Here is a 24,454-nt window from a genome sequence, read left to right as displayed (position 1 = left end):
AATTTTTTTTTTTTTTTTTTTTTTTGTTCTTAAAGAAGATTTTAAATCACAAGTTCAAGCGCATACGCGTGCCGAGATTTTGATAGGTAATGCAAAAACACGAAAAACCAAGACCAGCTTATAACGCTGAACTGAAATGTTTCTTTAATTTGAAGACAACGTACAAGATTGGATTTCTTGAATGGTGATGCACTAAGACACCGATTTAATCAAGATCTTTAGATCAATTGCAAACTCACTGAAACGCGAGGGAGGAAAAAGCAGTCACATCAGTTTCCTTTCCCAGGAGAGATTTTTATGTTCACTCTTCTCATGGGGCAGGAGAAAGGAAGAAACTGATGGAAAATTTGTACAAGAATGGACGGCTAAGTCTATCAACTAAGGAGTGAGTCATCGTCGTGAGCTGTTGAGTCGAGAGGTGAGATCGACAAAGGTTTCTTCACTGCATGGGATAGTGAGGCCGCCCATTGAGTGATCAAACCCAAACTCTTCTTCCGCCTTTCTTAGTAAATCTTGAAACAAAGGCTGATTCAAGAACGATATCGGAACCACAAATCTCTTCCTCTGGATTTCTCCAACGTAAACTGCAAAGTACCCTTTTGGAACATCGACAGAGTTTGAGTGTGAGAATGATTTTCCTTGTCGGAGGATTTGCTTTGATGTCTGAAGCAAGCGAGGAACCCTAATCGCCATGGAACTTGAAATATAGATCTTCTGTTTTTTTTTACTTGCAACAATGATTCAGACAGTTCTTTTTTCTTGTTTTCCTGAAAATGTTGAGAATTTGTGAAGCTTAGAGATTCAGAAAGGCGCATTTATAGATTGAAGGTATGCCTTCATGGGTTTATAGAAACTTAGCCAAAAAACATCATCAGCACATGGCTTTTGTCTTTTCTGTTTCCCCATCAAGAAATGTTGGTGGTGATATAGAGCTTTCTCTGCCTTGTTAAGCTTAATTAGCACGACAACTACCTAATAAGGTGACCCTCTTCTGATCATTTTTCTACAGACAAAAGCATATGCCCATGTCTCATACATGGTCAGATCAGATGGGTTTTATGCGATCCAAAATGAACTTACAAGTTTTCTTAATTATGTCCATGGACCGTTCATACATGATCATATGATCTTTGATACTCGATGTTCTCTTGGTGAACAACTTCAAGTCCCCACATGATTTCCAAATTGAATTCAATCATGGAGCTCTTATAAGCTGTAATCTTTAATTGGTTTGTCCCACCGTTGGTCATATATATCCATTAAGACAGCCGTATAATTTTCAGTTTAGCAGGTGGAAGACAAAAGCCATGTGAACCCTGCCTGTAGGGCACCATTTCATTTCATCATTCCCCAGAAGTTGTTCATCATTGACTGACTTCTATATATATATTGAACTGTCTTTCGTTTACAAAGCAAATCAAATTCTTCGTATAACCAAAACAACAACCTTGCCTTTTGAAACTTTCGGGGGAAAAAAAGGCTTTGGTTAGAGGTCTTTTGAGTGCTAAGGAGATTCAAACACCAAAAGGGTTTTTCGCAGTGTACGCGTGGGAAAGTGATGAGAGTAGACAGTTTTTTCTCAGTGAAGCCATAAAAAAAATGTTTGAGAAGAATAAAATAATATGGTAATAACTATACGATAGTAATAGGATTTGGAAAATATGGTTTCCCTTGTATTGATTTCCAATAATGCATGAGGATATATACACGTAGTGATATCAACTAGATGACACAAGTCAAGGAGGAAGTTACGAAACAATATATACAAAAAGATATGAAAATGGATATGCAAAGATATTAGGATATCTTCCTTTATGCCCCCGCAAGATGAGGCTCGTGTGCGAGACCAATCTTGAGACGAAGTAAATCAAACCGTGCTCGGGGAAGAGGTTTGGTGAGGGCGTCCGCAAGTTGATCATGTGAGGAGACGTGTGAGACACGTAGAGTACCGTCTTGAACCAATCCTCGGATGAAATGATAATCAATAGCCACATGTTTCATGCGTGAGTGAAAAATAGGATTTGCGCAGAGATATGTGGCACCCACATTGTCGCAATATATGACCGGTTGAGAGGGAGTGGAGATACCAAGTTCAGATAATAGAGATGTAAGCCATCGAACCTCGGAGGCCGTTGATGCCACTGACTTATATTCGGCCTCGGTAGACGAGCGTGCGGCAATCCTTTGCTTTTTGGATGACCATGAGATAGGATGATTACCGAGATATACAATGTGAGCGCTAGTCGAAGTAAAGTCGTCCCGATTACCGCCCCAATCCGCGTCGGAAAAGGCATGTAGACGAAGAGAGTTGGATGCGGACATGAAAAGCCCGAGACGTGTGGAGCCTACAAGGTAGCGAAGAACCCTTTTTGCCGCTTGCCAATGCTCCGTTGTTGGTTTGTGCATAAATTGGGAAAGCTTGTTGACGGCAAAGGAGACGTCCGGACGTGTAAAGTGTAGATATTGGAGGCTCCCAACAATGGTTCGATATTCCAAAGGATCATCAAGAGCAATACCCGCATTCAACGTAAGGGAGGTTGTCGAAGACATCGGTGTTGATACGGGTTTGGCATGTAGCATGTTGGTTCGTTGGAGAAGATCGGTAATATACCTTTGCTGCGTTAAATAGATGCCGTCGGACGTCCTTGAAACTTCCACTCCAAGGAAAAACGAAAGGGGTCCAAGATCTTTTAAGGAGAACTTGGCCGAGAGCATGGTGATGAAGTGTTGGCAACGGTCGGAGCTATTGCCGGTAACAACAATATCATCAACATAGATGAGGAGAAAAATGATGATACCGTCATTGTTGAAGATGAAGAGCGATGTATCGGCAAGAGAGTTTGAGAATCCCAAGCCAAGAAGAAATTCCCGCAATTCATTGTACCATGCACGTGGGGCTTGTTTAAGTCCATAGAGTGCTTTGTGAAGCTTGCAAACATGAGAGGGACGATCATTGTCGACGAATCCTGGTGGTTGAACCATATAGACATCATCGTGGAGACGACCTTGAAGGAAGGCATTGTTCACGTCTAGTTGACGGAGAGGCCAACGTCGAGTGGTAGCTATGCTAAGGACAAGTCGTACGGTAGCGGGTTTGATTACCGGTGAGAATGTCTCATGATAATCGATGCCCGGCCGTTGATGAAAACCCTTGGCAACAAGCCGAGCCTTGCACCTATCAAAAGAACCATCAACACGACGTTTAGTCCGAAAAACCCATTTACAACCAACAATGTTATATGTCTCCTTCATGGGTACAAGATCCCATGTGCCATTTTTGACTAGAGCGTCAAACTCTTCCGTCATGGCTTGTCTCCAATGGGGCGATTTTAGAGCTTGTGACACCGTGGTGGGTTCTATGTCCCTGTTTGGTATGGTTGTGGAATGGTTAGCATATTTGTGTGATGGCTTGGAGATATTATTTTTGGATCTAGTGGTCATGGGATGGTTATTAAGGATTGCTCGTTGTGTTGTAGGATTAGAGGCCGATGATGGAGAAGGTGAGGATGATGGTACGGAGGCTGTTTGTGGGGAGTTGTTTGGATGTGTGGTTTGTGGTGAGGTCGGTGGGATAGATGGTGGAGAGGTTGGTTCCGAGAGAGGAGTATGTGTTGGTGATGCTGCATTGGCCGGCGAAGTTTCTCGTTGCGGGAGCACATGTGGAGCGGTGTCGAATGGTGGAGATGAATAGCCACGGACGAGGGAATATGGCGGAGATGAAGACGGTGAGAAAGACTCTTCTAGAGGTACATACGATGGTTTTGAGAGATTGGAAAAAGGGAAGGTGGACTCGAAGAATGTAACATGTCTAGACGAGTAAACACGAGATGTTTGTGGATCAAGACAAAGAAATGCACTTTGTGTCAATGAGTAGCCGACAAATGTGCATGGAATCGACCGTGGATCCAATTTGTGATTGGAATAAGGTCTTAACCATGGAAAACAAAGACATCCGAATGTTCGAAGTTTGGTATAATTCGGACTTGATTTAAATAGACTCTCAAAAGGTGATTTGTGGTTTAGGACTTTAGTGGGAAGCCGATTAATGAGATAAACGGCTGTGGGAAATGAAAATGTCCAATACTCAACGGGAATCGAAGCTTGGGAAAGAAGTGTTAGACCCGTCTCAACGATGTGTCTATGTTTTCTTTCCGAAAGTCCGTTGTGTTCGGGTGTATGAGGAGGTGTGGTGAGGTGAGAGATCCCGTGTTGGGAAAGAAAGGAACGAAGAGCTATGTACTCACCCCCATTATCCGAATATAAAGTTTGGATTGAAACATTGAAACGGTTTTCGACAAGTGACTTGAACCTCGGGAAAATTTCGAACACTTGTGATTTTCGTCGAAGAGGATAAAACCATGTATATCTCGTGTAATGGTCGACAAAAATCACATAGTATTTGAAATTGTCAAATGATGAAACTGGGGAGGTCCAAACATCGGAAAATATAATTTCGAGTGGACGTGTAGAAATAAGACTCGAAGAGTGAAAGGGAAGCTTGTGTGTTTTATTGATAGCACAAGAATGACAAGGTAACTCATGAGAGTGTTTAGACGACAATGGAAGGGAAAATGACTTAATGACTCGACTAACAATTTCGGCGGATGGATGTCCTAACCGAGTGTGCCAATCCGAGAAGGAAGTCTTTATTGACGAAAGAGCTTTAGGAGACCGAGAGGAGAAGGGGACGGATTGTGGCCATTCATACACACCATCCTTAAGCATTCCGGTTGTGAGTTGCACTCCCGTTTCGAGATCCTTCACCTGAAAATGCAAAGGGAAAAATTCCACCGAAACTTTGTTAGTGTTACAAAGTTGGTGAATAGAGATAAGATTCTTTCGAAGGCTTGGTACACATAAAACATTGGTTAGGGAAAAAGGAATGGATTGAGAGGTGAGAGACATAGAACCCGAGTGTGTGATAGGATGGCTTGAGCCATCACCAAGCTCGACATCATCTCCACCGGTGTAAGGCGCATGAAGGGAGAGGTTGGTCAAGTCCGACGTGATGTGGTGAGAGGCACCGGAATCCAAGAGCCACGTTGGAGGGGTCGGCGGAGCAGCGAGAGATGTATGATGAGCCCGAGGTTGCCATGGCGAAAGAGAGGGTTGATTCAGCGAAGGACCACCAGGGGAGCGGAGAAGGTGACAGCGTTTCGCACTGTGACCTTGAACGCCGCAAAGCTTGCACTTTCCTTTGTAGCCTTGAGAAGGCTTGCGGTTGTGTGAAGCAGAAGAATCTGAAGATGCTCTCGGTTGGTGCTGCCATGGTGGACGGGAAGAAGCTTCATGAGACCGCGATTGCGTGTTGTTGGCGGTGATGGGCAGAACTGAGGAGTGATTGTTGACACTGAGGAGGACCGATTCATGGTTGAGCAATCGCTCATGAAGTTCAACAAAGGAGATGGGAGAGTCTCGGGCGTTAATCGCGTCAATGACGGGTTTGAAATCGTCACTTAGGCCAGCGAGGATGAGATCAACCAGATCCTCATGGTCGAGCGGTTTTCCGAGGAGTGCGAGTTCGTCTGCCTTGCATTTGAAGAAATGCATGTATTCGTCAATTGATTTGCCGCCTTTGGTGAACCTCTTCATCGTGTCTTTGATCTGTTTGATATGGCCTCGGCTAGAGCGGCCGTATGTGGAGGCGAGGGTGGTCCAGGCCTCGCTGGTGGTTGTTGCACGCGCAATCAATGCTTGGCAGGAGAGGGAGATTGATCCAAGAAGAGACGAGAAGATCAATCTGTCCTGCCGAAACCAAGGAGAAAACCGCGGATTGGTTTTCTCGACATTGGCTTCTGTTATCGTCGGAGCAATATCCATGGCTGGGTTGAGAAAGTCTTGAAGATTGTATCCTTCGAGAAGTGATCGGAACTGTAGGCTCCAAGTAAGATAATTCGTCGCCGAAAGTTTGGTGACATTCACGACATTGATATTGATTAACGGTGCTGTCAGATTCGCCGGATCATATGGGAGCACATTGTCGGTGGCTGGAGGAACAGAGCCAGCAGATGTGGCAGCGTCGGTGGACATGGTGGCCGGAGAGGGAGCTGAAGATGCGGCGGCTGCGGAAGAATTTTCGGATCAGATGTGCTCTGATACCATATACGATAGTAATAGGATTTGGAAAATATGGTTTCCCTTGTATTGATTTCCAATAATGCATGAGGATATATACACGTAGTGATATCAACTAGATGACACAAGTCAAGGAGGAAGTTACGAAACAATATATACAAAAAGATATGAAAATGGATATGCAAAGATATTAGGATATCTTCCTTTAATAACTTGATCATGTTTTTCTAGATATATATGCATATTAATTCAATATATAATATATGTATTTTGTGATCTAGAAACTTCACACATTTTCCATCTAAATCTCTATTATTATCATCCCTTTGTCTAGGACTGGGCATTTCGGTTCGATTCTTCGGAACCGGTCGAACCGAACCGAAAAAACGGTACTTTTTCTGACCCCAAACCGTTCTTAATTCCTGAACGGTATCATTTTTAAAGAACCGAATTTTTTCAGAACCGAACCGAACTTTAAAAATCCCGAAAAACTAAATATTTTTAAAGAAAATCTATCATTTTTTTTAATAAAACCCGGAACCGAACCGATACCGAAACCGAAACGAACTGAATACAATATAAAAACCGATTGGTACCTATTTTTGTAAAACCGAAAGAACCGAACCGATTTATTCTCGTCCCGAACCCGAACCGTTTACCGAAACGTCCACCCCTACCTTTGTCCCCAATATATTTTTATTTCTCAGCTCCAATAGATCCTATACGGAGATTAGGAAAAAAAATATCTTAGAAATCTTCACAAACTTTGCTAACCTCAATCATAGAGGATGATCTTATACGTTCTGTCTTCTTTTTTTTTCTAAAGATGGTATAGGATTTTTTTTGAATACCAACAAAAGATGTTAGGACACGTAGGTTTTTTTTTTTTTTTTTTTTTGCATGCAATAATAGAAACCCACTAGACACGAAAGGTTTACCTTCTTTAAAAAAGAAATAAACATTTAATTACTACGTCTGTTTCTTTTCGATCCTTCAAGCTAGATACTTCATGAAATGGAATATGCGTTAAAGTAAGTGAAAGTCTCTCTAATATAAGAAGAAGATGTCGGATATCTGAAAGTTGTTTTCGTGGTTGATGTAATCAAAACCAATAATATAATTTTTGTTTTCTCGTTTTAACATATAGAGGACAAAAATAGAATCTTATATTATGTGGATAAGATAAGAGTCTCGCCGACGAATGGCATGTAGCCCATTAACATATTGTGAAATTGTGAATGGCATTTAATTATTAAAAAAAAAAAACATGAGAGAGAAACCATGGTACTACTAGCGTTAATAAAGTTAATAAAGAGGAGGAGACGCAATTAATTTCATAAGTAAAAACTGATTTCGAATATAGAGAGATTAAATGGTGAAATGCTCATTAAACTTCTTGGTTATAAGAAAATTAATAACTGATAATGCTATATGTTATATTTTTTTTTTGTTTTTGTTTTTTTGTTTTTTTGTTTTTTTTTGTTATATTAATCTCGTGGTATCATGAAACGCAGTATCATATGTAGTCCCCGTCTGGGCGGTCCGCTTTGACATTTGCGGGCGACGAGTGGCCGAAAGAGATTCCCGTTGTGACAAAACGACACCGTCTTCTGTTCCGGGCCGCACAAGGAAATCAATATAAGAAAGCCGACGAAAGGGTAGGGCAGTGAACCCGATCGACTGACTTGTCTGGACGGATGATTGCCACGTCATCATAAAATCTAGAGAATGTCAGAAGTCCGCCCGATACGTGACACGTGGAAGATTGATTATGGCCTAAGGGCGTGTGGAGTAATCACTTTCGATATCTATATCGCATTTTTTTTTTGGGGTTAAAAATGGGAACGTGTAAAATAAATAATTCAGCAAGGTGAAATGTTTTTTTTTTTCTTTTCTTTTTAATCTTTATCCAAAATGTGGGGGTAAATACGGCATGTGACGTGCGCGCGATGCGGACCACATGGAAGATGGGTGGTCGAGATTGTTCGATGCTCCACCACTTCTCTCTTTCCGGGCCCTCGGGGACTCGTTGTTCTCCATTCCTCTGTTGAAATTGACACGTCACCATCAATTAAACTTTACATTTTTAATATTTTCCTGCTTTAAAAAAACTTTACGAACATAACAACTATTAAAGGTGGATATTCCGTTCGATTATACGTTAATCGGATGGATTTGAGTTAAATCGAATAGCTATTAATATTTTCAGAATTAAATTTGAGCAAAAAAATTGTAGTTTTTTAGGGGAAAAAAACATGTCATTAAAAACAAAACCTAAACCAAGTCTAATATAAAATTCGGATATATATAATTTTTTTAAAAAAATAATAAAACTGATTTCCAATAAAATCATAGCGAAAATCGAAATAACCCTCCCTAATTGCTATAAGCTAATTTCTTCTCTTTCGTATAAAGAAGATCTAAGATGCATGTAATATTTAGGATTATAAGTTTTAGCGAACTGATTATGTTGCAGTTGCAATGAAAAGTAATAGTGACGAAATATATATTATATAATGATATTATTTTATCGTAAGATATTAATATGTATCCAAACTAAATTTGAAAAAAGGATGAATCGAACATAGACATTTTGGCGAAACCAAACTCAAAGAACCGAACAAACTGGCTGCCAACCTAACACGGGGATTATAAATGTTTTTTTTTTGTGGTGAATTTATAAATGTTTTGATTACGTAAATCTTTTAAACCTAAATAATAATAAAAATAAGAACCCAAAAATGTCAAAAGTAAAATCAAACCATTACACACTCCCTCTGATATACACATATATATAAAACGGTCAGGCCACAGCAGACCCGAACAGAGAACAAACACATACTTTTGTGCCCCCTTTTCTCGTGCTTCGATCACGAGTTCGATCACAAGAATCCCACGACACCAAAAAAAAAAGGGGATTGGGGAAGATTCAATAAGAATAAATGGAGAGAGGCAAGCAGCAGCAGCAGCAGCAGCAACAGGTATTGGACGGTTCGGACATCGTGGAACTGGTGGAGAACGAGAAGGTATTCGACCAGTACGTAGACCGCAAGTTCAAGCAGCTGGACCGCGACGAAGATGGTCGGCTTTCCGTGACGGAGTTACAACCTGCCGTTGCCGACATCGGCGCCGCCCTTGGTCTGCCCGCTCATGGTTCCAACCCTGATTCCGACAACATTTACTCCGAGGTACCCTTTTTTTTTCATCTCTTCACCCTTCATTGTTTGTAATTTTCATCTGCCAATCTCTTCGTACGGTGTCCTTTTTGGTAATTTCGACGACCAAATTTATTTAATATTAACCCTAGTAGGCTATGGACGTTTTTTATTATTAGTATTATTGTTATATATGGTTGCAATATTTTACGACCCGAAGATTCTGTCTTAGTATTAATATATGTGTATATATAAACCTATTGATTACAAATTTAATATATATAGCTTAGTGGCCGGCGACCTTATCCCAAACCTTGTCTTGTAATAAAATCAGCCCCCACGCGTCCGTCTTCGTGACCTCTTTTAAAAACTTTTGGCTTCCCATTTTTAATTTATTTTTAATTATCATATCGAGAAATTTTCCAAAGATAATATCTTTATAGGATGGTCGGTGGTCGCATCTTTTGCGCCCGAGTCTGTCGTGAGACTTTTTTTTTTATATATCTTTATGACGTTACGCTTTGAAAACCTTTTTTTTTCCTTAGGGACACTTTATTAAATTATTTTCTTTTTTTCGCATTTGGCTTTTTCCGTATTTTTCAAAGTCTTTTTTTTTTTTTTTGTTTCATTTGTATTATTCGGACCGAACCTGGCTCCGACTTCTATGTTTATACACATGCAGACGATGCAATGACCGATTTTTTTTTTCCTTCCTCTCTTGGCACTGATGCGTTATCAATTATAATGTTTCTTTCGTTTGTTGGAATATGCTCACTTTTGTCATTTAGTGCTTATACTTAACCTTTCATCATCGTCATTAATTTGCTAACATAATCTTGTTTAATTATGAATATGCATAGGATTTGTTTGTCCATTTAAATTTGCTGCCAATATATGCAATGCATGTCTTTCAATTTGATCATATATATATATATACACTTGGACTTTTTTTTTATTGCATGCGAGTGTGCAAGTCAAATGCGGTAAATAGCGCATCAAATTTTAGAAACTTTACGGTAGCGTCCGCAAACATTTTGATATATTACACATCGACGAGAGAAGGAATTCTACGTTTTTTTTTATATATTATATTGTTCTAATCATATGGAGTCTCTACATAAGAGTCCTATGATTGGTTAAATGCCGTTTTATATACAACGTTAGCGCGAAATCTTATATAAAAATTTACATTTAACCAAAAAAAATTCAGAAAATTTACATGACTTTTGTCGATATCTTATGCATGGTTTATATTCCCACGGAAATTTTCATGGTTAAAAAATGGAGTCTCGAAGGTATATATACATATATACATACATAAGCTGAAAAGATTTAGTTGCTTTGTCATGCTTTGTAGGTAAAAGTCTTAATATTGCCATCGGCCACGGGGCACACGTTGAAGCTTTAGTCATTTCGCATGCATTTGGATTCGTATCCTGGAAAATATCCAATGTGGTGGACCCAACGATGATTAATTTTCACTGGATGGGATCGGATTTTTATTTTCGCCCTTAAATCGGTTAAAATCGTTGAAAAAAGCCAGCCCTCTGCTGTATTTCATCGCTACATTACTATGTGCTTCTTGTTTAACGTTCGTTACAGGTTCTGAGCGAGTTCACGCATGGAATTAGCCAAGGGAAAGTGAGCAAAGCTGAGTTCAAAGAAGTTCTGTCGGATATTCTGTTGGGTATGGCGGCCGGTCTGAAACGCGATCCGATCGTTATCCTTCGGATGGACGGTGAGGATCTCTCGGAGTTTATAAGCAGCCCCGGCTATGAATCTGAGATCGTGTCGCTGTTTTCCGAGTTTGATTCTTCGGATTCTTCCCTTTACGATTGCATCGTCAAAGCTCTCCAGTTGCTCTCGGTTGATCACGGGATGCCCCCAGCAAACGATCCATGGGTACGTGAGTCAGTTTCTTCGTTAGTTTCTGGAACTTGTTTGGGTATCTTACTGAATGAAACCATCGTGGTGTTATGAACTGAGTGAGACAGAAACTATCAGCCCTGTCATGTCCAAGCAGTAGTGTGTTTTGTTTTCTTGTCTGTGTCCAGGTTATGAGCAACATCGTGGAAGGAATTCTTGAATCTTGTCTTGATGAAGAAATCAAGAGGGAGAAACCCGTCTCGCAGGAGAGGTTCTTGGAGGAATTCAAGAAAGTGGCGGAGGCGGTGGCTCAGCGGCTCAAAGAACAGCCCGTGATCGTCGCCCACAGCGAGAACACCTTCGACGGGAGCGGAATCAGGAGACTTCTCTCCAACAAATTTGAACTTGACAAGGTAAAATCAAACGTTTTCTAACACTCTCTGACACGACATGACAAGATTAAATGGAAATGGTTGTTTTGGTTTTAACAGGCGCTGAACATGGCGTTGGAGAAGGTTCCAAGAGACCGCCATGGAAAAATCTCAAAGGAGTACCTAAGGGTGGTGCTTGATGCTGTTGCCCCTTCTGCAGGTTTACCCCCTCTCGGCGCCGTTGATCAGGTATATGAACGATGATCCCATATATATATATATATATATGCATTCTATGCAAGTTAAAGCCGTTTTAGCTAAAGGGTATGATGCCCTCGCTCGTTTGTTTTGCAGATGGACAAAGTGATATCAGGGGCGGTGAAGATGGTGGACGGAGACGATGGAAAGATGGTGAAGGAAGAAGAATTCAAGAAGACAATGGCGGAAATATTGGGAAGTATAATGCTGCAGCTTGAGGGGAAACCCATCTCTGTGTCTTCCAACTCGGTGGTTCACGAGCCTCTCACCTCCTCCACCCTTCTCCCTCCCTCCACCGAGGAGGAGGAGGAGGAGGAGTCCTCTTACTAATCAATATACCATTATAAATTACTCAGACAAAAAAAACAAACAAAAAGAAACGCAAAGTTTGTGTTTTCTACCCCGGAGTTTTAGCTTATGAGGAAATCTCTCCTTACAAAAAGGTCCTTTGGTTGGCTCTGGAAAGTCTCTCGGTGTTATGGATTCAGAGAGCCATGGGTGAATTTGAGGGGTTTCTTGAGCGGATCGAAAGTTTAGGGGCGATCTTTTCATAACCTGAAACTCCAGCGGGAGAAATGTGACGTTTGCTCTTTTAACCTAAATTGAATTAAATACGCCTGTTAATTTCTTTTCCATAATTATAAATGTAACAATCTCGATGGATGTGTGTGTGGATATTCCATGCCTTACCCGACAACAAACAAATATATAACAGATAAATAATTTCCCTTCAACATCTACCTGGCCATCTCATGTACAAAATTCTAAATATTTTGGCATTGTTTTCCTCATTTATTAAAAAAAAACATTATATTGTTAGGCTGCTTGCTGCAAATTAGAGTTGTAAACCGTCGGACCAAAGTATCATATGCGCATCTTTACTAATGCTTTGGACCACGACACGAAGATCCTACAAGATCCGACAATGAAATGATGATGGTCCGAGAAATCCGTTCAGTACGGTCTCAATCACAGTAGAATATATCGACCACACAAGTCTCTGAACAATCACCCTCTAATATACAACACGATAACTCAATTCAGAGCCATTCCCTCGGCCAATTTCCTATTGAAATTTTCATTTCCAATTCCATCAAAATGTATATGTCATCAAACCATCTCTACGTTTAAACTTACACAACGCCAGACGGGAGCCGGAGAACGAGCTGCCCTCCGAAAACACTGCGAAACAATGGGAAATGTTTTTGTGGAAAGAACTGAAACGATGAATGGATGGATATATATTAAAGAACTCAGGCAGGGGAAGTGTACCTTTTCACGTAGTAGTAACAGAAATCTGCCAAGATGAAGGTTTGAACGATTTCTGATATGAGAACCATTGACGGCCACAGTCCATAACCCAATGCTACCAGCAACCGACCACGTGTGTCCAAAACCTGTTTGGATCCAGAAATAAGAATGAGATTATGTTTCAGTTGATCGATGGATAAAATCCCAAAAGATAATAGAGACACAGATAAACACCACGTTTGCAAATGCTTGTTCATTTTCTTTGCTTTCACCAATTACTGACATCTGTTGAACCGAAAAAATTGTTTTGTCCCAGCAAGCGACTTTACGGGCAAACATTTAAGCAACAGTATAAAGTCTTTCCAGGCATTTGCCGGGTACCAAATGCAAAGAAACATGTCTTTCTGCCTATAGGAATAACCACTGCAGCCAATTTGTAAACCCTTGTTTAAATTTTTAAATGGCTACAGCCAATATGAAAAGGCATTGCTTTAATAGTTCAGTGGGCATTTCCTGTCTCAAATAAGGGTAATTTGCCAAGGCACCCGGCATCACTATCATCAATTCGAGAAATAATTTAAACAAAGGGCCATATCGAGTTTAGCTAAGATCGAAACAAACCTGTAAAACCCAGTGCGCACAGTTAAGGAACCTCGCCACTCCAAGTGCAAAAACGTAATGAGCTGTGAATGGTTCGACAATCTGAAAGAACCAAACAGATCCAAATTAGAAAGAAAATGACTTGGCTAGTCCATGTCAACATCACCTACTCGACAATAAGCTCAAACCTTTGTGTTCTGCATCACTCGTAGCTGGGGCAGAACTGAGACAGCTTCCAGATATACACAGAATGCCCAGAAAATCCTGTTCAGTATATTGTGCGAGGTTGATGGATGAATCAACACAGCTAACACGGCACAGGGCGCAAGCTGAAAAAGCAACATAGAACACTCATTATTACGATGCAGAATCTTCAATCAACAAACTAGAACACCAACAGTTGGATCTCCCCCCCTCCCCCCCATTCTGAAAATCTCGCAACGTACTCATCCGTTAAGAGTATAAAGAACCATTTCTCTGATAGCTGCTTATAACCAGAATGACATGCTCAGTAAAACCCCTTAATGACACAAAATAGCAGACAAAACCAGATGACTTACCACATAATACAGGGCAAAGTTGTCTTTGTCCTCCATGTAACTGGACCTTAACTTAAAACGGATCATAAAAATAACCCAGAGAGTTGTACCCAAAGTGGCCAAGTCAAGAAGGGTATGTATATCATATTCCATAACAAAGCTGCAGTATAACCTAACAGCTAGAAAAATTGCCGTCAACTCCTGAGATTTCAGAGACAATCCTGCAAATCATCCAAGCAACACAAAACTTCAGATCAGTGGGACAACACTAACAATAAACACAAAAGACATAAATTTTTTGGGTCGAAGAACAGAACTCTGCAAAATATATCTGAAAGTAACATGAAACACCAGGTCTAATTTGCATTATGATTCTTCAAATAACCAGAGAAAAAAAATGGAAAAGGAAGTAATCAGATTATGACTCGGACCAAAGATCAAGGGCCAAAAGTTGCAGAATTTTAGAGTTTAACATCCTAACGAAGTACAATTCAAGGCAATTGCAAACGAATAACAGCCAATTCAAATTATGTCCAGCTTCAGATTCATGCTAACGAAATTTAAATTTTGGGTGTTAACAAGTTCAAGCTCTTCATATAATATGGATTAGAACATCCCGGTACATAGCGTTTCCTGAAAATCAAAGTAATCATCCATCACGAGTTTAAAAGATTGTTACTTTGAGATGTTTCGTTGACAAGTAATTAAGCAAAAAATGACCCGTATGATTCTAGATATTTACAATTAGGAAAACCAGCTTCCAAACCCTAAACCAGAAATGATAGATTGACAGACGAACAAAAGAACTCTAATGAGGGTGAATTCTTTTTTTACCAGCACACGTCTTTTCCTTCATGAGCTTGTAGATGAGAACAGAGATCCCGATGGAATGGACAGCCTCGGAGGCAACGAAGAGGTTGTCGTGATCGTGCACGATGAACCTGAGCAGAACCAGTGCCGCCATGCCCGTGACGACGGCCAGGAACGCCTTCACTTTCGGCGGCTGCCTCCTCACCCATGTCCACACCGCGTGGATCGGAGTCTTTGTCGCCTTCATGCCCTCTTCCTCTTATATTCCTTTTTCAGCTTCGTTCCTGATTTTCTCGGGAAAGTGACGGAAAAGTTTCAACGACGAGATCGGAATGAAGAAAAAAGGGCCGGCTTTGGAACATTTGGTCGACAATGCAGAATGACTGAAATGCCCTGGAAATGAAATATAGTCTGCGAAATACAAATGGGCCGAGCCTGGAATTCTTGGTTTTGGGCCTTCAACGTAATTTGTGTTTTGTAATGAAAACTAGGTTGGGAACGGTCGGGTATCCGGATTTTTAGGGTATCCGAATCCAAACCTGAATCCGATGAATTATTTCAAAACTCGAATTCGTACCCGAATCTCTAAATATCCGAATTATATTATCTTGAGACAATTTTTCGGATATCCGCGTCTGACAGATTTATACAAATTTTAATTAAAAACTCTTAAATTTATATATTTCATACAAATAAATTATAAAATTAATGATAAATATTTATATTAAAACTAAATAGATTATAAAATGACAATTTTTTGTATAAATAAATATAAAACCAATTAAGTATTGATAGATATATTTGTAATTTTGTAATAATTTAAAAGTATATTATTTATTTTTTAACTATTCAGGTACCCGTAGATAATTATCTGACCCGAAAATATAAATCCGAATCTGAACCCGAATTTTGGGTTTTAAACATACTAAAACCCGATCTCTATCTCATTGTACCGCGGATATCCGAAATTCGGGTACCCGACCCTCGGGTCGAGATGGATACCGAAATTCGGATATTTTTTTGCCACCCCTAATGAAAACGATCATATTGAACGGTGTAAACATTGATTAAATAATTAATTACAGATTCATGAAATGTCTTTTGTAATAACGGTTGATTTTTTATTTATTTATGAATTGTCCATTAGCAAAGCACATGGGACATGGCAAACTTTTTCATAATGAGTGGAGGACTATAAGGAGGAAGTCATTATCGGTGGATGGAGAATTTTAAGATAAGCTTCTTTATTTGACGTTATATTTGTAACCACCTTGCACTCATTTCCAATATCACTCGACAATAATCCATTTATTACTTTAGAGATTAACCCTTTTGATCAATTAATTCAACGCCGACATAAAATCCAAAAACCAAATTCATTCTCATCCATATAATCAAATCAGCACCCTTTCACAAACCCAATAAAAAAACATTTAAAAAAACAAAGAAAAGGAGGGAGGGAGGGAGGGTGATGCATCATTATTACGGCTGCTGCTGCCGGGGATGCAGACCGGCTGCGTCTCCGGTGCCGGTGGCGGTGATGATAGCGGTGGCTCTGGTCCTATTAGGGCTCTCTTCCGTCGTAAAATTCGAAGTGGAGGTCGCTACGGCGGAGGAGCGGCTCAGTTGGATCCTCCTGGCCGCCGTGCCGGTGGTTCTGCTCCTCGCCGTCCGGTGGCTGTCGTATCGAGATTCTTGTAAGCCATCCTTCTACTTGTGTCCATGTGGTCGGTGGAAATGCGGTTGCTACTACCGATAGTTAATTACTTTTGTAATAATTGAAAGGAAGGTGATGAGCGGCTTGTCCTGTCGTGTGTATAGATATTTGTTAACGTGTGGAGAATGTAAATGTTATAAGCTTTGACTTTTGATCCATTTTGTAGAACATGTGGCTATATATAGATTATGTAATTATATATTGGAATATATATATATATATATAAGACTTTTTGTGACGGTTGATTGCTTGTAAGTTTTAGAGTTTGTGTTTGATTAGCAGGTTTGATTTAGAGATGGTGTAAATATATATAGATATACATATATATAGAACTGCTTCAACCCATGTGACTTTTCTCCTATACTCCAACAATCCGATAAACCCTAACATGTTCATTCATACTCGTACAAAAACGCGTTTAATTCTCCTTTTATGTCGAATGAAGACATTATGCACTACATGTATATGTATATATACATACTCGAATGGACAAAAACACAATCTTGATATGGCAAGTTACATCAAAATCCTTATTTTTTTTTAATCTATATATTTATTTATTTTTAATGTAAATCTTTGAAGATTTGATAGCAATCGCATGCATGCATATGTTCGATGATAATGGGTGGTGCATTAATTCCATACATGACATTAGAAGACCCCAAAAGCATGCAGTGTTGATTGGTTAAAATATTAAAATCATCTTTGATATATATTTTTTTTGTTTGCTCGTTTGATGTGATTGGCTAATATATAATTAAGAATTAAAGCAAAGACTAAAGTGGAAGGCAGATGGACGATGGTGGTGATGATGATGCTTACCTACCATCGTGAAAGAGAAAGCAACATGTATACATCGTGTTTTTTTTTTAAAAAAATCATATTAAATTTCCTTACGCTTATAATATTCATATAATTTAATTTCCTTTTGTAATCGACTGTGCATTTTCCGAAATCTATAACGTTATAGTGATATATACACACACACACAAATATTAACTAAAACGATTATAATAAAGGCGTTTCGTATATATTTTCCCCATAAAATACGCACATGCAGACAGACTTAAGGCCCAAGGCGGTTTCTTCTTCGACCTGAACTTAGGAGCTCTTCTCTTCTCTGTCTTTTCTTCATCATCATCATCATCATCATCATCATCATCATCATCATCATCGACATGGCATACGGCGGCAGAAGATCAGGACCGTCCATCTTGGACTCGTTCTCGCTGTCACCACTCCCGTACCATGTACTCGTGATCCTGGCAGTAGCTTCGGTCTTCCTATTGGCTTCATGGTACTTCAGCTTCGAAGAGGCGGTGGAAGCGGCGGGAGAGCAGATGAACCTCCTCCTTCTGGCGATCCCTCTCGTCCTGATCGTGTTGGTACGGTGGCTTTCCACGGCGGAGAATCCCGACTTCTCCTTCTTCGGCTCGATGTCTCACCGGAGAATCGACGGAGACGGAGGAAGTTCGCCGTGGGGCGTGGCGGCGCTGATCGTGCTGCTGCTGGTTCTGCTTCAGTATCAGTCCTCTTTCTTGGACAAGTGGTTCTTCTGATGCTTCTTTTGTCCCCTCTCTCTTCTGTAAATTATAACCATCTTTTTGGTTGGAAAAAAAGAACATTGCTTTTTTGCGTTTGGTAAACTTTGTGTGAAATTATTTCTATTAAGAATTTTAATGTCTTTTTTTTTTTGTAAAAACATTCCAAAGGAAACCCAACATTCTCAAAGGCAAGAGAGTGTACAGAACAAAAGCATCAAAGCCGATGTGCTTTGCCTTTATCCCACCATTTGCGGCATAACTAATGGGCCTTTCCTATAATTGTGGTGCAATCAAATATTATATATATCTATGTGTGTGTGTGTGTATATATATATACTGATAGGAAGAACTGTAGAAGCAATGGCCAGATTATCACGAGTGACATATTCCATGTACAGTATATCTTTATCTCAAATCACAGACCAAGCCTCAAACAAAAAAGTCCATCGATGCAGTATTTTCGGCTTAGGGCTTCACGTGTACCCGGATGAACTGTTCGATCTCAGCCGTTTGGCCGGTCAGACCAGACGACTCCGCGACTGTGACTTTGTTCAGGCAATGTGTGAAGGAGAATGGCTGCCCATCAATCCCGAGCGTGAAGTCGTTTGCAATATCTGCTGCAGATATCGCACTTCTCGACGTCCGCAGTTTCTCACTGCAAAAAAACGTGGAAATCAGAAGATTGATTTTCGGGTCTCCGGAGAAAGATAAAGAAATGGAAGGATAAAAAGAAAGAGAGAGGCATACATCTCTTTCTCCATCTGCTTGCGGATGAACTCTTTGCTGTGGGCAGTCACTTTGTCCGTCTTGTTGCAGCAGAGGAGGACCGGAATCTTCTTCTTGATGACATTTCCATTGGTCAGGATGTCGTACAGATATCTACAGTGTAAAAAGACCGAGCAAGTGTTCATTAATTTTACACAAGTTAGCACCCTTTTAAGATTGTGCTTTCCTCACAAAATGCAGAAGTGTATGTGGGTGTGTTTGTGATGGAGAGTACTCACTCTGAAGCTGCACGGCAATTTGGAAGGAACTCCACTGCATCCACTACAAACACTACAGCAGCTGCCTGGGGCAAGAACTCTTCTAGCTTGGGCCGAAGCCGGGAGTGCCCCGGAACATCAACAAGATGAACAGGCTTTACTTTGTCTTTCTGTCAGAAGAGATAACACAGATTGTAGATCATGATAACTTACTCTCCACATCACAATGTTAGATCCATAAATGTTCTTATTGACACAAAGGAATAGAAACTTCTGCTAAGACATGTCTTGGTTCATGAACAGCTTGGACACACCAAGGGGGATGTTTACCTTGTCGATTTCACTGTGCAACACAAAAGTTCCTTCATTTGGATCCATTGACGTTACGGTTCCCTGATGTGCAGATCCATCCTGGAGCTGTAACAATGTTTGAATGAAAATCAACACCCCAAATACAAAAACCAAAAACACATTTGGAGGAAAGTCAAGACATTTTCCACTACAAAGCGAAAACAGAGCCCATGTACTCACTTGATAAAAGAGCACAGTTTTCCCACTTCCGCTTAGCCCAGTAAGAAGTACGGTATTGGACTTTGTATGTCTTAGCAAGCGAACTGCGAGAGACAGCATGGACTTAGAGATTAAAAAAAAGTGGCAGCAGTAACTAAGACATTAACACAAAAGAATCAAACTTCTAAATGGATAATCAAGAACAGAAACGTTGTTAAGAAATGACAAAAACAAATGGTATCTCCTTATTTATTTCTAAAGAATCCTCACAGAGAGAGATCCTACATAACTCGCAACCAACACCGAAGCAACTCTATTAGCCAAGAAGAATGGGAAGACAATGGGTATCTACTGCTTACTTGATAAGAGCAAAATGGTGGTCAGAAGCAAGACTGCCATTGCAGCATACAGCTGAGTTGGTGGTATTTGTTGAACATATTCAATTCCTTGATGCAGTCTCTGCTCGGCCAGATTCTTCCAATCTTCCCAATTATCCATCTAATTATCCCAAGTTCCTATTCCTCAGTCAATCCCTAAAGCTGTTTGCACCCTGTATACAATAATTACCAAAGTTCAGCTCAACATTTAAGTCGAGCAACATGCAAGAAGCATGGAACAGTGTTGGACGTAACGTAAAACATGCAGATGTAACGTAAGCTGAAGACTTGTGAATCAAAGACTCATAACTCACAATCGCGGCCAGGAATAAGCTGAAAGGCAACAGGACAAGAGACACCGGGGAAATGACTCACTTTATAAAACCAAGTTCAATTCTATAAGAAAAGAGATTTGTATAGAAGTCGGAAATGGACTACAGGAACTGCGGTTTTGCCCTTTGAGGGGCTAAGATGAGCAATGAGAGTGAAAACAAAAGGCCTAAAAATCGCATAAGCCCATATAATCTCGCCCTAAAAAAGACGTACACAGCGCAACTACGGCTAATTGTTCGTCTGTCAGGAAAAATTCACACAAATTCCACCAACAGAAACATTAAACCCTAGATCCTACCACGAAACGCTAATCATATCATCTTACGGGGAAAATTCAGAGGAAATTGGGTAAGCGGACCGAAACGGAACAGAGACAGAACAAAACTACAGATCTGACCTTTCCGGCCGGAGACGAAGCCGGCGGATCCGATGAAGAAAGAGCTCACCGCCTCGGAGGAGGAAGATTTTAGATCCTGAGGAACAAATGATAACTGACCAGAACGCCATCGAGGATTTAAAAAATATATTTTGTTTTGTTTGGGGTATCTGGTTATTGGGTTTGTGGTTCAGCCCAAATCTAAATAAACCCGGCCCGGTTTAATTTTTTTGTTTACAGGAAGAAGCTAAGATGACGTGGTTTCGTTTCCGTATAAAGTTCTTGTTGTCTGAGTTATTAGACCCAACCCAGTAACTTGGCCCAACTTCAGAACGACGCCGTTTTTGTCTCGGCCAAATCAATCCCTGTCCTCCGGCGAGAGTCGCTCATCTCCAACCCTCGCCGTCCCGGCGATCATCTCATCTCAAATTGAGGTACTCGTTTTTTTTTTTTTTTTTTGTTTCTCCAAATTTCGTGCGATCCCTCTTTTTCCCTAGAATTGACGACCGCAATGTATTGTTCTCCCTGGGGTTTCGGTCGTTGTTGAGTTTATTGTTTCTCGAATCAGTGTAACAGTTTCTTTAAATTTCGGGCGTTGGTTTAAACTGGCTCTAGTTTATGGAGGTCTACTTCGTTTTGGGAATCTCTGATGAGAAGTTGGAGATTCCTTTGTTAGCATGGTATTGTGTAAAGTACGAGTGGTTTCTGACGCTGGTTTTGTCTTTCTGTCATGGTTATGTAATGCAAATGCTCAGATTTTTTATCCTCTTACCGCCAAACCCTGTTGCACAATTTGGCATCTTGAGAAGACTATCCATTTATTTGTGAGCAATGGTGATTTCTGTTTTTTGGTTACGGTTTGCAATCGGAGATTAGTTTTATCAGTCTTTCTGGGAGTGTCCACAGTGTTTCCACAATGCTTATGTTTTTTTTCCCTGTAAGGTCCACAATGCTTAGGTTACAACCAGTAGATGTGCTTAAAGAACTATAAGTCGGAATGAGTTTGGTCTTCTGGTCAAACCAGTTGTTAGGGACACCATCGATATGGTGCTCCTATGTGAGCTTGGATCGTGAGAGGATTGAATCAATTGCTTATTAGCTTGAAGAGATCAATTTTGGTCTTCTGGTTATATCTGATTCTTAGAGACTAGGATGTGAGCTGAGAATGTGCGGTGAATGTTCTTTGGACCTGAAGGTATGTTGGGCTTGAAGTCTCAGACACTTGTTAGAGTGAAACCTTGATACCATTTTTTTGCACCAGAAGGTGAATTCATGGCCTTGGTGACCGTGAGAAAGATGCAGAAGACTGACAAGGAGAAGTTGAGGAGGGAAAAGCTGAATGAGCATTTCATTGAAATGGGAAATTTACTAGGTATATTCAAAACTTTGTCTAGGATTCATACCGTTTCAGTTTGAGGAATCTCTGAATTATGCTGTGTGTGCTACACCTACATGATGAGGCATGAAGAAACCCTGAAATCTATCTGGATATAGTTATTTGGACGATAGGCTCGATGATTTGCCCCTCTGTTTACTAGTATTATCTGTAACAAGAGGCCTTTTATAGTTGATACAGAGGAGAAAAACGACATGAGAGAAGAGAAGGCGTCGCTGAAGTCAGACATAGAGAATCTAAACTTCCAGTACTAGCAGCAGAGGCTAAGGTCTATGGACCAAATGATCGTGATGGCCACACCATGATCCTTCCCGTATCCAATGTCCATGTCTATGCCTTCCACTGCATCCATCTATGCCGCCAAACCCATTCTTTGGGAACCACCTACATGCCGTATATGACCACTTGAACAGCAGTCTGGGCATGTACCACATAACCCGCGCAGGCAGTGAGCTGTCGAGAAAGCAAAGCTGAGGATACTTGAGTTGAAGACTCCTGGGTCTATCTCTGATAAGGTGAGACCTAATAACACTAAACAATCAGTACAGAGTTCTTATATTTTTTTGCAGGATAGAAGTAGAGAAAGTCCAAAGACTGAGCAATGAGTAACTGCAGCTCCAAAGAAGAGAGTAAACGTTGGTCCGTCCTTCTGGTGGCGTAGCTAGTGGCCAATATCCTAACTACGCAGGAGAGAAGACGACAAGGACTGACCAACAACCACTAAACTGCCGAGTTTTAACTGTCGACATTTACCATTTATGATTTCATAAATGGTTATGTAAGAAAGAAGCCCATGCTCTCAGGAAGCACGTGTGTTCTTTGTGCGGTGGGTGGGTGGGTGGATTCTATTCAGTTACAATTACAGAAATGCCCTCAACATATCACCAACCACTTGACCTCTTATGTGGTATCCGTTTTCTTTTGCGCAGTCTCGTCTCGTCTCCTTCACTTCTTCGACACTACTCGCACACTGACACTCCACCTCTTTCTCCGGCAATGGCGGTGGTTTCCCCCTCTTTCTCTGCCCAAATCTCCGGCGGCACCGCTTTCTCTGGCCTCCGACGTTCCGATGCCAGCGTCTCCTTCGTCCACTGTTCCAATTCGTCTATCCGGCTCGTCTCTTCTCCGAATCGCCAGCCTCCGAGAGGCGTCATGGGCTTTCTTCTGTTCTCCTGCTGGCCAAGTCTTAGAAACTGTTGATTCGCAAAAATTTAGTCAGTGAAACTACGAATTCTCAAAGGATGAAAGCCTAATTGTATTGCGTCTCAGGTCCGTCACCGGTCTGTGAAACCTGATTAATCCAAAAATCAGATGTTAGTGCTCGGATTTAGTAAACTCAGATTAGAAATTCTGAGTTTGTCCGAGAAAGCAGAAGCAATACAGATCTGATCGAGAGATGGGAGAAAGGTTTTCTGAAAGAAATTCTCCCTTATGTTATTGGTTCACACTAGTATTGGCAATATACGCAGATACTTTTAGTTCTGAGAAAATGGAAACTTTACAGATACGTATTCTAGCATATATACACAAAGAGGTTCCGAGTGTGGCTCCAACGTTCTGAATATTTGATGTCAAAGATACCAATCAGTCCGAGATGGCACATGTCTGATCGGTATTGCCATCGTCTGTCTTCGGTTTCGTCCGTTCCGAGTGTGGTCCGGTTCAGTCCTTGCAGTCATGGAGTGTCGTCCTCTTCAACAGGGCCATCATCGAGGGTGATTTCTTATCGGCTAAAGCTTGGGCACATCACAATGATGGTGAAACCGACATTGCAGTTCATCCAAGGGACAGACGAGCTGACGATCCCGGACGTGAGGCTGACGAGGCCAAGGGACGAGAGCAACGGAGTGGCAACGTTCACGTTCGAGCAGCCGTTGGTGTTTGACTGAGAGAAAAATGCTTTGGCCACATCGGAATCAACGATTTGATAATGCTTTTGTTCATGGCTCCTGTTTTCACTTTTGAATGATATATACATGCGAGTTTTTTTAGGTGAAATCTACAAAATCTAGTAGTAAATAAGCTGCTAGGGTTATGATTAAGTACATTATTATAATACAAAATAGTGTAATTAATTTACCGTTTTCTTATCTTAATAACACAATTTGTCGTTGTTGGATGGATACATTATATATATAGAATGGCATAATGGCCATCTAAATATTAAATTCGATTAATTCAAGAAATAGTAAATATAATTGGAGGTATCCGATGATCGAAGCATGAATAGAGATAAGTTCGAGAAAGAAATACAAAAGTTTTTATTTAAATTAGTCAAATTAGTATTCTCTTT

At 40.6% G+C, this 24,454-nt stretch overlaps 7 protein-coding genes and 1 long non-coding RNA gene across 12 annotated transcripts; 4 read left to right on the top strand and 4 right to left on the bottom strand.

Moving 5' to 3' along the window:
• Window positions 1–102: 102 nt before the first annotated feature.
• On the bottom strand, window positions 103–909 carry LOC109117135 (auxin-induced protein X15-like). Its single transcript, XM_019203871.1, has one exon. It carries the CDS (start codon window positions 691–693, stop codon window positions 391–393), a length of 303 nt encoding a protein of 100 aa, XP_019059416.1. The 5' UTR covers window positions 694–909; the 3' UTR covers window positions 103–390.
• Window positions 910–4,622: 3,713 nt separating this feature from the next.
• Window positions 4,623–6,030, bottom strand: LOC104824784. Its single transcript, XM_010556947.2, has 2 exons — window positions 4,911–6,030; window positions 4,623–4,764 (listed from the first exon to the last, which is right to left on the bottom strand). Exons 1-2 carry the CDS (start codon window positions 6,028–6,030, stop codon window positions 4,718–4,720), a joined length of 1,167 nt encoding a protein of 388 aa, XP_010555249.2. The 3' UTR covers window positions 4,623–4,717.
• Window positions 6,031–8,781: 2,751 nt separating this feature from the next.
• On the top strand, window positions 8,782–12,459 carry LOC104824783. Its single transcript, XM_010556946.2, has 5 exons — window positions 8,782–9,263; window positions 10,833–11,132; window positions 11,285–11,509; window positions 11,588–11,716; window positions 11,822–12,459. The coding sequence occupies exons 1-5, from the start codon at window positions 9,018–9,020 to the stop codon at window positions 12,053–12,055; spliced, it is 1,134 nt and encodes a 377-aa protein (XP_010555248.1). The 5' UTR covers window positions 8,782–9,017; the 3' UTR covers window positions 12,056–12,459.
• Window positions 12,460–12,579: 120 nt separating this feature from the next.
• Window positions 12,580–15,297, bottom strand: LOC104824782 (putative ER lumen protein-retaining receptor C28H8.4). Its single transcript, XM_010556945.1, has 6 exons — window positions 14,950–15,297; window positions 14,137–14,336; window positions 13,765–13,905; window positions 13,598–13,678; window positions 12,998–13,122; window positions 12,580–12,907 (listed from the first exon to the last, which is right to left on the bottom strand). The coding sequence occupies exons 1-6, from the start codon at window positions 15,170–15,172 to the stop codon at window positions 12,859–12,861; spliced, it is 819 nt and encodes a 272-aa protein (XP_010555247.1). The 5' UTR covers window positions 15,173–15,297; the 3' UTR covers window positions 12,580–12,858.
• Window positions 15,298–16,207: 910 nt separating this feature from the next.
• Window positions 16,208–16,987, top strand: LOC104824781. The gene has a single exon (XM_010556943.1). The coding sequence runs from the start codon at window positions 16,397–16,399 to the stop codon at window positions 16,682–16,684; it is 288 nt and encodes a 95-aa protein (XP_010555245.1). The 5' UTR covers window positions 16,208–16,396; the 3' UTR covers window positions 16,685–16,987.
• A 214-nt stretch (window positions 16,988–17,201) lies between these two features.
• LOC104824780 lies at window positions 17,202–18,326 on the top strand. The gene has a single exon (XM_010556942.2). It carries the CDS (start codon window positions 17,821–17,823, stop codon window positions 18,199–18,201), a length of 381 nt encoding a protein of 126 aa, XP_010555244.1. The 5' UTR covers window positions 17,202–17,820; the 3' UTR covers window positions 18,202–18,326.
• A 200-nt stretch (window positions 18,327–18,526) lies between these two features.
• Window positions 18,527–20,879, bottom strand: LOC104824779 (signal recognition particle receptor subunit beta-like). The gene is made up of 7 exons (XM_010556941.1): window positions 20,787–20,879; window positions 20,039–20,229; window positions 19,701–19,783; window positions 19,500–19,586; window positions 19,191–19,339; window positions 18,934–19,065; window positions 18,527–18,841 (listed from the first exon to the last, which is right to left on the bottom strand). The coding sequence occupies exons 2-7, from the start codon at window positions 20,175–20,177 to the stop codon at window positions 18,652–18,654; spliced, it is 780 nt and encodes a 259-aa protein (XP_010555243.1). The 5' UTR covers window positions 20,178–20,229; window positions 20,787–20,879; the 3' UTR covers window positions 18,527–18,651.
• A 207-nt stretch (window positions 20,880–21,086) lies between these two features.
• LOC104824777 lies at window positions 21,087–24,152 on the top strand. 5 transcript variants are annotated; one of them, XR_773468.1, is made up of 4 exons: window positions 21,087–21,199; window positions 22,030–22,137; window positions 22,333–22,995; window positions 23,091–24,152. It is a non-coding gene; the product is annotated as an uncharacterized LOC104824777 (long non-coding RNA). The 5 variants fall into 5 exon arrangements; XR_773469.1 differs by having other exon boundaries at window positions 22,027–22,137; XR_773466.1 differs by having other exon boundaries at window positions 21,961–22,137.
• Window positions 24,153–24,454: the final 302 nt, after the last annotated feature.

The sequence above is a fragment of the Tarenaya hassleriana genome, unplaced genomic scaffold (assembly GCF_000463585.1).
Source record: "Tarenaya hassleriana unplaced genomic scaffold, ASM46358v1 Cleome41, whole genome shotgun sequence".
Lineage (NCBI taxonomy): Eukaryota > Viridiplantae > Streptophyta > Magnoliopsida > Brassicales > Cleomaceae > Tarenaya > Tarenaya hassleriana.
This window is presented reverse-complemented; position numbering and strand designations above follow the sequence as displayed.